Raw genomic sequence first — 12,140 nt, 5'->3', positions numbered from 1 at the left:
AGCGGTGAAGGTGATCCTAAGAGCCTGAGACTTTGTAAACATAGGAACAACGGGCCCTTCACCAGAAAGTGAGCACTTCTGTGTGCCCAGAACATGGACTTGAATTCCTTCCTCCAAAGGAATGACCCTGCCTGACCACATGGGTATCGCATGAAGCCTAGAGAGGCAGGTGGCCCGGCCCAGGATGAGGCCCATGGCAAAATAGAAACTATTCTTTTGGCAGTACTGGGGTTGGAACCCAGGGGCATTCCACCTCTGAGCTATGCCCAGCCCTATTTTTTTTTTTATTATTCTTTCTTTTGAAACAGGGTCTCACTGAGTTGCAAAGGGCCTCACTAAGTAGCTGAGGCTGTCCGTGAACCCGGATTCTCCTGTGTCAGCCTCCCAAGTACTGGAATTACAAGCGTGAGCCACCATGCCCGGCTTATTCTAAAGCAAATGAACTGTGTCCTTTGTAATTTAGAACATGTCATCATCATCATTTTATTATAATGTTTATTATTTTAAATAATAAACACCATAAATATATTTATCATTAATAAACACTGTTGTTTTAAATAATAAATACTATACATCATACTCATTATTAATAAAATAATAGACTATTACTTTATTGAACCCAGGGGCATTTTACTTCCAAGCTACATCCTCAGCCCAATTTTATTATTACTATTTTATTTGGAAACAGGGTATTGCTAAGTTGCTGAGATCCTAAGTTGCTGAGGTTGGTTTCAAACCTGTGATCCTCCTGTCTCAGCCTCCCAAGTACTAGGATTACAGGTGTGTATAACCATATCTGGGTCAGAATGGGCAGCTATAAAATTGATGACATTTAAAGGTCAAGATCTGGGGATGGGAGAGATTATATTTTGTCTGTACTTAATGCTACAAGCTAAATCTCTTAAGTCCTAACGTCCCAGAAAAGAAAATGGAATATTTATTTAGTTTTTTATTTTTTGCATCCTGAGGATGGAACCCAGGGGCATTCTACCTCCAAGTGACACCCCCCAGCCCTATCTTTTATTCTTTATTTTGAAACAGGGTCTCACTATGTTGCAGAGGGCCTCACTAAGTAGCTGAGGCTGGCTGTGAACTGTGATCCTCCGGTCTCAGCCTCCTGAATGCTGGGATTACAAGCGTGGGCCACCACGCCCAGCTGAAAATGGAATAGTTATGTGATTATCACTAAGTGAAATGTGGCTTAACTGGCCATGTTCACAGTCTGTCACGTGATGGCAAGCATCTGATCTAGTATCTCTATCACTGAGAAGAGGAAATGCAGAATTAGGAAATAAAAACAAAAAGAATGCTAAAAAGAAGAGCAGAACCCACGTTGGCTGAATACTGAAAACTGTATTTAGTTTTTACTTCTTATATTACTTTGTGAGTGCATCTACTGTCATAAATAGAAAGAAAAGGAAAAATCCCTGTCTCAGTTTTCAATCTACTGGGATGTACATTTGCTCGATATAGAATTGGGAAAAATGTGTTTCCAATTGTATTATTTAATTTTCAGTTTAAAAAGCGACATCCCATTGTTTTAGCCATGATTCATATCTTGCCCTTCTCTGATGTGAGTTTGGACCCGCATTTCATTGGTAATTATATAGTAACAACTACATGCCTATTGTAGAAAGATGTAAGAATAAAAGAATTATAATAGGATTATAGTGTTCATGTTTTACATTCTATAAAATATAGAGGAGCTGTAAAACATCAGTTCTAAAGATATACAATGGGATACTTTAAGTATAGGAATTGTTCCCGGGCACCAATCTCCTCCAAGCTAAAGCCACACTGATGTCACAATGTACGTCAGACCCTGGGCTCACATTCTTATGTTTTTGTTAGCAATAAAAACTCAAGGGTTGGTGTTACTTGGCAAAAATGTATGTTTTTAATGTTGGCAACAAAGCAGACTCAGAGGGGTGGGCGTGTGGACCCTCCCCTGTGGGGCCCGAGGCGGTGCACCTGCGTCTGAACCCGGCACCAGCATCTCGGCTCTGTTCCCGCTGGTTGGTATGGAGTGCTTAACGCCTCTGTCATTTCTCTCCTGCAACTGTGCTCAGTCTGAGGCTCCCTCCGTCTTGTCTCTGCCCTCCCATCCTGTGCCATGTTCCCACACCCTCACCGCCCTCTGTCCTTCTGTTTTTGAGCTACTCCTTCAGCCCTTTTTATTTATTTATTTTTTTAAACAGGGTCTTGCTAAGTTGCTGAAGCTGGCCTCAAACTTTCCATCCTTCTTCCCCAGCCTCCTGAGCACTGGGATTTCAGTTGCGCGCCCCTCACCCGGCTCGAGAACACTCTCCTACTGCTCCGTTTATCACCGGGGTCTCAGGACCCTGCCCGACACAGGGACTCTGCCAGGCTGCCCAGAGCTTCCTCCAGTGGCTGGTGTACGGCGGCTGCCTGCTGCATAGTGAGTCCTGATCTTAGACTTCCTTGGACAGTTTTCTCTGTTCCATATTTTCTATTTCTGACCATACTTGCTCATGCCATTATCTGATAGGATTTTCTTAACTTGGTATCTGTGGTTATGTAGGGCATATTAGGGTTTCTTCTTTTCAGAACTTTGCATGTTATTAGTGTTTTCAGAGACTCAGCCCTTGTACTTGTCAATATAACTGTTTAATAATTCTCTCTGGGCATCACACAGGGGACACTGAGCGATGCAGCTCCCTGTGGCATACCTGCGACTGCACCAGGCTCCACGTCACCCCTCCCTCCCTCCCTCTTTTCCTTCCTCCCTCCCTCCTCCCCACCTCTTTCTTTTACATTTCCCTTTAATGAAAACCAAGCAGGGCAACCAATGAGGCCCTGCCAGAAATGGCCACCGTCTGCGGTGAGGACCAGCCTGCGAAGGGCTTCAAGTTGTCACATAAAAAGGATTAAGACAGGGCCCAGCCAGTCAGTGGAGTTTAGTATAAAACAAGAGGGAGCTTCGAGAATGATACAGAATGGGCTGTCCAGGGCCAAGGGCACCGGGTGCCGGGAGCTCAGGCCAGGGACAAGCAAGGCTCCTCGAAGGCCTTGCGCTCCATGATGATGACAAGACCGAAGAGTCTTTTATGGCAGACAGACTCCAAGGTGTCCCTGGTACCCGCCTACTGGCCCTCACACCCTCAGGGACTCTCCTCTGAGATTGGGGGGGGGGGGGCAGAGCCTGTAACTCTCTTCTAACCTACATACCAGGGCAAAGGTACCGTCTTGCCATTCGTGGCTGTCGGCACAGGGCTGCCAGGGGACCCTTCTTCCTGGCTAGCTTTCATGGAGGGACTTGCCATATGGAGAGGCCCACGTGGCCTGGGGACCTCTGCCAAGAGCTGGCAGGAAATGAGGCCCCCGGCCCACTAGGAAGCGCCGACAGCCACACAGCTTGGAAGCCGGTCCTTCCCTGGCTGGGCCTCAGCTGTGATCCCAGCCCCAGCTGAGGCCCGGCTCGTCGTACAGATCCCTGAGCATGGGAGCTGGGAGACCACACATGGCTGCTGTTGTGTTAAGGCTGGTGCATAGCAACAGATAACATCCTCACCGCTCCAACTCTGTGATCTAGTGATCACAGGGAAAGACCCCCAAAGGCCAGTGTACCAATGCAAATGCGTTCTCCTGGCCATAGATACCAGCAGGCAGAGTGTGTCATTGGCATCAGAAGGGATAGCATACCATGCCCGCGGGGATGCTGTGGACACCTTCAGAGCACTCTGTGCTGTCACAGACAGGTGTCAATGGATGCAACCCGAGGGATGGACCCCGAGGGAGACTTCTGTCCACCACGGGTGCCTCTGCTCTGCCAGGACACCCAATCTGCTTTCAGGCTTACAGAGTCTATTGTCTTAAAGGAACAGGATCCTGTCTATACGGAAACTTACCATACCCAGGAAGACCATCTCTTCTTCTCTCTCTTTTTCGGTTTTCTTGGACTGATGGAAACCTCGCCAAACCTGAAGGCCAACACATGGCCACTTGTTTAGTACATAAGCAGAGAAAACCTGTCACACAGCTTCTCCCACAAACTGCACACCCCAGTATCATAAACCCAGGGTGTGTGTGTGTGTGTGTGTGTGTGTGTGTGTGTGTGTGTGGTGTTGATAAATTATTTTTCCTGTACCACAGGCAAATATTTTTAGAGAAAGAATGAATCACAGAAATGACCTATAACTCTCATTTGTGAAGCTCCCCTACCTCGATACCTTTAAGAGAAACTTCTAGAAGGCAGGAGTGTGACTCCAGACCTCACAGAAGGGTGGCACTTCATGGCTTTTTACGTTTTCTTTTCTTTTTTGGCACTGGGGATTGAACCCAGAGGCATTTTACCTCCGTGCTACACCCCCAGCCTGATTTTATTTTTTATTTTGAAACAAGTTCTTGCTAAGTTGCTGAGACTGGCCTCAAACCTATGATCCTCTTGTCTCAGCCTCCCAAGTACTGGATTATAGATGTATCCAGCTACTTCGTGGCTTTAAGAGGAAAATTTCCAAACAGATGTGGGGGGAATTATAACAAAGAAATCCTCAAGAATGGTATAACCCAACCTTCCAACTCAGATACTAAAACTTCATATCCCCACAGAAACTTGCAAGAAAACAGCCCCCGTTCATCCCTCTGGCCTCCCCTCCCATCCTAATGAGGGCAATTAGGGAGAGCCCTCGTTTTTCTGGCCTGTCTCTGTGTTCTCATGCATATTTTCTCAATCCTGATTCTAAATCGTGCCACACTGACATCTCCCTCATTTTTCCTGTAAGTAACCCTAGATGCCATCTGAGAAAACGGGGCACACATCAGTGGTGTTCATCGGACCATGCACAGCCCCCTGGGGCCGCTTCTGGAAGGACCCCAGGGTGCTGGTTACTAGTGATGGTCGCTGGGATTTTTTATGTGGTGTAAGTTTCTGCAGGCTCCTCCCCTCTGTAATTACACATCCATGCATGAATGGGTTTTCAAAGATTCACTAAGGACTTATATCCTCACTGAACTTTAGCCACATTCTTTACAGCAATTATCAGTGGCCTTTAAAATATTTGAATAAAATGTCCCAAGTTTAGCTGTTTAATACCCATTTAGAATAAAGCAAATATGATCAAGTTTAGTTAATGGTTTCCACAGTGGTTTAACCATTAATAAATCATTCTGGAGCTTATTAACTAAATTTAGCCCCAGTAAAGGTAGGATTTGGGGCATATGAGTTTTGGACTCACCCACCCCTTAAGCCGAATGTATGTCCAACAGCGTGAGACCCTCTGAACACCAACGTCAGGTGCCCCAGGCTCCTACCTTCTGGATCTGGAGTGCTGCGGCTCCGACATCCGTTGGTTTCTCCCCAAGTAGCCTGGCTTGCTTTGCTCTGATTTCCTGAAGATAGATTTGTTTCATGAACATGGCTCTTAGGCGACCTTGCCGTGCCCTTTCAGCAATCTGGATGAATTTTATAGCCTCTTCCAAGGGAAAACTCTTTATAGCATATTTCTGCAGAAGCCAGAATAAGTCAGTGTTCAAACATGTTAACTACATCCACTGACCCCAGAAACATCATGTTCTGACTTCTGACATACCCAGCTAAACGTTCCCACAGGTCAGAGCGTGTGTGGGTTAGTCAATGCTACGTGTCTCCCAGTAGATTACGTATGTTCTGACACTCCGCCACGTTCATGTTATCATCTCAAATTCAAGGACCTGTAGCTTTCCTCTACCCTTCCAAACAGAATAATTAGAACCCCAAGCCCAGTATTTTAAGCTGGCAGCAAGTTATACTAGAAATTTCAATAAAGTGGATTCAATAAAAGTTGAAATTGCTGCTATGACATTAACAGTAGAAACAGAAATTAAAAACACAGCTCTGATATGAGAATTCAAAAATTAAAAAAAACACATCAAGTAAAATGCAGAGTTTAAAATCAACTGTAGGCTAACCTAATAAACATGACTAATGTTAAAATAATTTTAGGGACATTTAAGTTTATATATGAGATGTCTTCCAATAACTACAAACTTGTTTTTTTAAAACATCCAGACATTGCCGGGCGTGGTGGCGCACGCTTGTAATCCCCGCACTTGGGAGGTGGAGACGGGAGGATCGTGCCGGTTTGAAGCCAGCCGCGCTGGCTTAAGAGAACCTGTTTCCAAATAAAAAAAGTATAAAATAGGTCTGGGAGTGTAGCCCGGAGGTAAAAGGGTTTCCAGGAACCCCAGTACCACCAAAAATAAATAAATAAATAAATAAATAAATAAATAAATAAATAAATAAATAAATCATCCAGACATGATGAGTGCCATTAAAATTAAAATCTGGGCTGGTGCAGGAGATGGTGAGGACATCAGCTGAGGTCACCAGCTGGGGCATAAGGGGACAAAGTCAGGTGACGGGTTGTGTCATTTTGGGGGAGAGAGGGACAAGAGCTCTGAAGGGGCCCAGGAGTGATGGCCCACTGCAGTCCCTGGGGCAGAGGGAAGCTGTATGTGTGGCCTGGGGAGAGGCCACCGGAGCCAGAGTGGCAGAAAGTGCAGGCTGAGTCCATTTCCAGGCCTCCGAGAGCGGCGACCATGAGACAGTGAAAGGCCCCGGGGTCTCAAGGTTTCAGGCGAGGGGCTCCATCCATCCCTGGGCCGCTGCTTCCCTGGAGGATCTATGCCACGTGGTGGGGGCCACAGGAGGGCGTGGAAAGGACAGGGAAGGGAATCTGCTGCACCTACAGATGCCAGGTGCTCTTCTTATACACTCACCAAATTCACAAAAGTGACCTCTGATGGCAGGTGCCACAGTGCCTGCTTAAGAGTTAAAACAAACCAACCAACCTGAGGTTCAAGGAAGTAGAGAAGTTTACACAAGTTCCCAGGGTAGTAAGTGGAAAATCACCCGTAACTGAGACTGGCCCTCCTTCTGAGGACCCCCCCACTCCCCTCCACGTGGCACAGGAGTACGGTTGCTTACAAGGAAGCTCGTTCCTACCAAGGCCCCGAGTCTGTTCTCAGTGAGAGCTGGATACCTCCAACGCCCAGAGCACACATCTCAGTGGTGTGCTTTGCGTGTCAGAGTAAAATGAACATCACTCCGGTACTGGATCAGAGGGCGTATGGACCAGCGCTGCAGTGTGTACTGGGCACCTACGAGTGTAGAGCAATCATAGCCTTCCGATTCCACGCTCATTCTGGAAGTCACCACAGCCTCTATTGAGCCACCCTGCTCAAAGGATGGTGAGCGGTCTACCCAACGTGACCGAGATGTCTCCTATGGAGGCCTCGAGCATGGGCACTGAGCATCCAGATGTGGGAGAGGGATGACAGTGTCCACTTATGCAAGTTCATCTTGGGTACATGCTGCATATGTCTTGAAGAAATAAGCAGCTGAAGGCGAGGCCAGCACTGAGCGGGACAAGAAAGGGGAGAGGGAGTCACAGCGGAGTCCAGGGCTGCTGTGGGCACCGGGCATGTCTGAAATGAGACAGGTTGCAGGTGAGCGTGTTGCCCAGCGGAGGCGGCGGGGCTGAGCCACGGAAGGGAGGCAGAAATGCCCTGATGTTGATCTCACACAAGTGAAGAGGGACCCTGGGCAGCGCAAACAGCAAAGAGAAGTGTCACCAGAGACTGTGCAATGTCACCCCCCTTTCCATTTCCCGTGTAAAACCTCGGGTGGATTCTGTGTTGCTCATTGTAGCTCAGGGCGAAGGGAGTCCTCTGGGGGACTAAGTCGAACATGAACACTTTATTCTGGCAGGTTCGTGGATAGAAAGAACAGAGGCAGGAGCCCAGGGGAGAAAAGATGGTGGCGTGGCCCCCAATCAGGTTAGAACCAACTTTGAGGAGTTCATAGTGCAGACGAGGTGCCAGTGGTTTGGGAGCAGGGTCAGGAAGAAGAGGTCACCCTGAGCTAGTTGAATCAGGAAAGGTTTTTGAAGGATGCTGTGTTGAATTGGGCTCTGCAGGATGGGTACCATTTTGACAGGCAGGTATGCAAGAGAGAAGAGCAAGCCCTCTCCTCTCCAGTCTGAACTATGTTATTCAGACAGAGATAGAGGAGAGAGAGAGAGAGAGAGAGAGAGAGAGAGAGAGGTAAACAGAGGGAGAGACAGACAGACAGTGACATACAGAGAGAGAAGGAGAGAGAGAGAGAGAGAGAGAGAGAGAGAGAGAGAGAGAGAGAGAGACGTAAACAGAGGGAGAGACAGACAGACAGACAGTGACATACAGAGAGAGAAGGAGAGAGAGAGAGAGAGAGAGAGAGAGAGAGAGAGAGAGAGACAGAGAGAGATACACAGAGAGAGACATAAACAGAGGGAGAGACAGACAGACAGACAGTGACATACAGAGAGAGAGGGAGAGAGAGAGAGAGAGAGAGAGAGAGAGAGAGAGAGAGAGACCGACCCCCAATAGCTAATCCAGGTGCATCTCACCTGTCTCCTGGGGTAAGCACACAGGCCACCTTGGCCCCTGCCGCCCATGAGAAATACTTGGAATCTTCCTTAACACCAGGAGCCAGGCTGGCACTACCCAGTAGGGCCTCTGTACAGGAGAACCTTGCGCTCAGTCCTCACTGGGCCCCTCTGATCTCAGGATTGTCCCTCTGAAGTGCCCAGTGTTTATAGTCAAGTGCTGTCTTACTGCTTGGGCCAGAAGGACCAGCTGGGGCACGAGGCATCGACTTTACAGTCGGTGACAGTCCCCAGCGGTGGACCTGGCAGGAGGTGGACAGGGCCGGGCCCTGTGGGAAGGACTGATGGAAAAAGACTGTCCCCCAGGAGGCTGCAGAGCAGATTACCAGAGGAGGTGGAGTCAGTCCTGAGGGGTAGACACTGCGGCCAAGGGGCGTGGGGCTGGGGACCAACTGGACCCCTCTCCTGGCTCTCCAGGGGACCTCTCAGGATCCTTTTTCTTTCCCCACAGACGGGGCATTCCAGGTGATCCACAGGTCACTCAACTTTTAAAGGTCGTGGGCGTTTAAGAAAGCATGCCATTTTCAAGTTCCTGCGAAGCTATATGGGCATTTCAGCATTTTATATGAACAACGTTTTGCTTTTGACTAGATGGATTTGAGATGAAAAGTTTAAACAGAGTTAATAATCGACTCAGTCTTAGATATCTCAACTGAAAGAACAAGGCCCCTAGGTTTTGAGCTCTATTTCTGAGCTCTTGGAAAATAGTGATTATGTGTCACCGAAGCCATATTCCAAAGTTATGCAACTTCTTATTGTGTATAGAACAAGGGGAGAGGGTGGGTTTTTCCTTTCAAATTAAAAGTAATCTAATTTCTCTCACACAATCAGGATCAGCAGAAGAAGGAAGTTATATAGATCATGAAAAAATGTTTGTTAAAATAATACAATCCAGCCAGGCATGGTGGCGCACTCTAGTAATCCCAGCAGTTGGGAGGCTGAGATCGGAGGATCGCGGTTCAAGGACAGCCTCGGCTACTTAGTGAGGCCCTTTGCAACTCAGTGAGACCCAGTTTCAAAATAATGAATGAAAAAAATAGGGCAGGGGGTGTAGCTCGGAGGTCAAATGCCCCTGGGCTCCATCCCCAGACCCGCCAAAAAAAAAAAAAGATACAAACCACATCGTGTACACCTAGTCCACTGTCGGCTAAGATCTGAGCGAGGATTTTCTCTCTTCCTTTGATTACTTCCATCTTCTCCTTCAAAAAATACTTGGGTATGGGAATATCTAATTGTTGCTAGAGAAGAGAAAAAAAATGCAAAAGAGCATTTTTGTTATAATTCTGAGATTCAAATCTGTTCACATTACACAGTAAGCTCAAGCCCATCAAAGAGAGTTGCTTTGTTTCCTGTTTAATGTAAGAGTGCTGTAGTTAAGATATAAAATGGCCCCTAAGAGCTCATAAATTGAGGTTTGGAGTCGATATAATTGAGTCGTGAAGGTTGGAATCCCAGCAGCAGATAAATGGATAAATCCTTCGTAATGAATGTATCCAGGTGGCGGCTAGGCCCCTGGGCCTGGCTGGAGGAGTCGGATCCCTGGGTTGCAGCCTTGGGGATTATAGACGGTCCCTCCTCCCTTGCATGTCCTCTCGCTTCTGGCCTCCATGATACGAAGAGCGGAGCCTAGTGCTTGCCCTCTCTGCTTCCCCGGCCTCCATGCCCTGAGATCTGCCGTCCCCGGCCTCACATGGACTGAACCTGAGCTGATAGATGTTCCTTTCTCCAAGTTACATGGTCACGTCTTTTAGATTATAGGTGTGAGAATGCAGACTAATACGGAGAGGCCCAGGTCAGTGGAGTGGAGAGAATCCCTTGCTGCTAAGGGACATAGTCAGATGGGAAGTATAACCAGGCCTTTTGTCTTAACCATCATAGTAAGACCCCGGGGATTTGTACTAATTGGGACTCAATTAACTCATGATTACTCATGAATTTCTTTAAAGAAGTATTATCCTGTTTCAGCCTACCTAAAATAATGATTCAGACCTGGATAGCAAAGTATCAGGCTAGGGAGATCTTTTAATTAAACCTAATAAATTACCATGAGGACCACCAACTATTAGTATATAGGTGGCCACAACTTCATTATAACAAAGCTTGTTTTTTTTTTTTTAACCTACTAAATATCAACATCTGTTCCTCACCAGTGTCTTTTACCAAATTGGTGATGTCACTTTCAAATTAGTGGAGCTTGAATGAGTTTTTACCAGTCTAAGGTACTGGTCCAGGATACAGACCCTTGGAGTACAGAGGTACTGGTCCAGGATACAGACCCTTGGTCCACTGAGAAACATCATCCAGGACAGTCTCCATCACGCCAGGCTGGATGCCCGTGGGAGGTGCAGAGGCCACCAGGTGCCAGCAGAGACAAATCCAGGAGAAGAAGGAAGGGAAGGGGTGGGGGACACCTCCCTCTTTGGTTTTGAAGGTGCAAAGGCCCATAGCCATGAATCCTCTGGGTCACCGCCGGCCTAAAGCAAAGGAGGGGCTGCCTCCACCTGGGCATGAGGAGCCAGCAACCAACAGGGGCTCATCTGGGAGGTGATGATGGGCAAAACATAGCCAGAGAGACTTCTCACAGACACAGAGACATGTGGGCACTGCTTGGGGAAACTGGGCGGGCGTGTGCGGCAGGGCATTTACGACAGGGTCAGCCTACTCCAATCCACATGTCCTGTGCAGACACCATGTTTTAGGTACCAACCCATGTTAAGGACTTAAAGGTTCCTGTGCACTGAAAATGAAGGAAGCCAGGCTCATCTGTGACAGCAGGTTTAACTGTTGGGACTGTAAGATACCTACAACTCTAAACAGATGTCTAAATATTAGGTACATGCACACTTGCATATCTTATCTTATTTACAAAAAAAGATACCAATCAGGTTAAAAAAAAAAAAAGAGTACTTACAGGTGCCAACTTGAGGTCTTGTAAAATATCATCAAAATAATGAAACTCGGTTAATTCCAACTCGACCATTTCATTTTTCAGTTCCAGGATGCGGCCCATCACTCCGTCCAGCACCTTCCGGACCAGCATTCGCTTCTGCGGGTGGATTATCTGGTCATAGACATTCTCTAGGTTCCTGAAGATCTGGACGTACTTTATGTAGAAGGTGGCCAGCGTTTGGAAGATGAAGAATGGATTTCTTTGTGGTTCAACTTGAGACTCTTTATCAAGCAAAGAGTTGAGGGCATCTTGGGTCTGATGCCACAGCTGATTGTACATCCTGAGGAAAGACACAGATGTCAGGCATTCTCACAAGGAAATACTATTTGGTCAGGCATGCACACTATCCACCTGGCACAACAAAATACAATACTGCCCGGTCGGACGTGAGCTCAGGACACTGCAGACGGCTTCAAGGCTTATGGGACAATTTATATCCTGCTCGCGTGTGCACGTGGCCTTGGGACACACCCACTGCTCTTATCAAACAATATAAAAAGGCTTTTCCTGAATGATATAGTTGTTCCTCGCCAGACCTGTGAGGCCAGGATTATTATATCCATATTATTATCTCCATTTAAAAGAAGAAGCCATGGATACCCATTAACTGATTGGTCCATACACACAGCTAGTGTATAAATGGGAACAGCCATTTGGGAAAGTTATCCAACATCGCCCTATAAAGTTGAACATGGGCACACTCTGAATAAATGATTATACCCCAGGGAAACTCTTAATTTTTTCTTCTTAGAGTGTTTTCTTTTTTT

General features: G+C 47.0%; 1 protein-coding gene across 1 annotated transcript in view; it reads right to left on the bottom strand.

The window, feature by feature from the left end:
- DRC11 (dynein regulatory complex subunit 11) overlaps positions 1 to 11,652 on the bottom strand; it is a gene marked incomplete at its 5' end in the record, with an annotated part of 132,512 nt that extends 120,860 nt beyond the window's left edge. The window contains 4 exons of the mRNA XM_080689629.1: positions 3,870 to 3,941; positions 5,272 to 5,463; positions 9,542 to 9,661; positions 11,335 to 11,652. Of these exons, the coding sequence (XP_080545755.1) occupies positions 3,870 to 3,941; positions 5,272 to 5,463; positions 9,542 to 9,661; positions 11,335 to 11,652 (702 nt within the window). The remainder of the gene's footprint in view (positions 1 to 3,869; positions 3,942 to 5,271; positions 5,464 to 9,541; positions 9,662 to 11,334) is intronic.
- Between the last annotated feature and the right edge of the window lie 488 nt (positions 11,653 to 12,140).

Source organism: Muscardinus avellanarius (assembly GCF_963383645.1).
Source record: "Muscardinus avellanarius genome assembly, chromosome: 2".
Classification (NCBI taxonomy): Eukaryota; Metazoa; Chordata; class Mammalia; order Rodentia; family Gliridae; genus Muscardinus; species Muscardinus avellanarius.
This window is presented reverse-complemented; position numbering and strand designations above follow the sequence as displayed.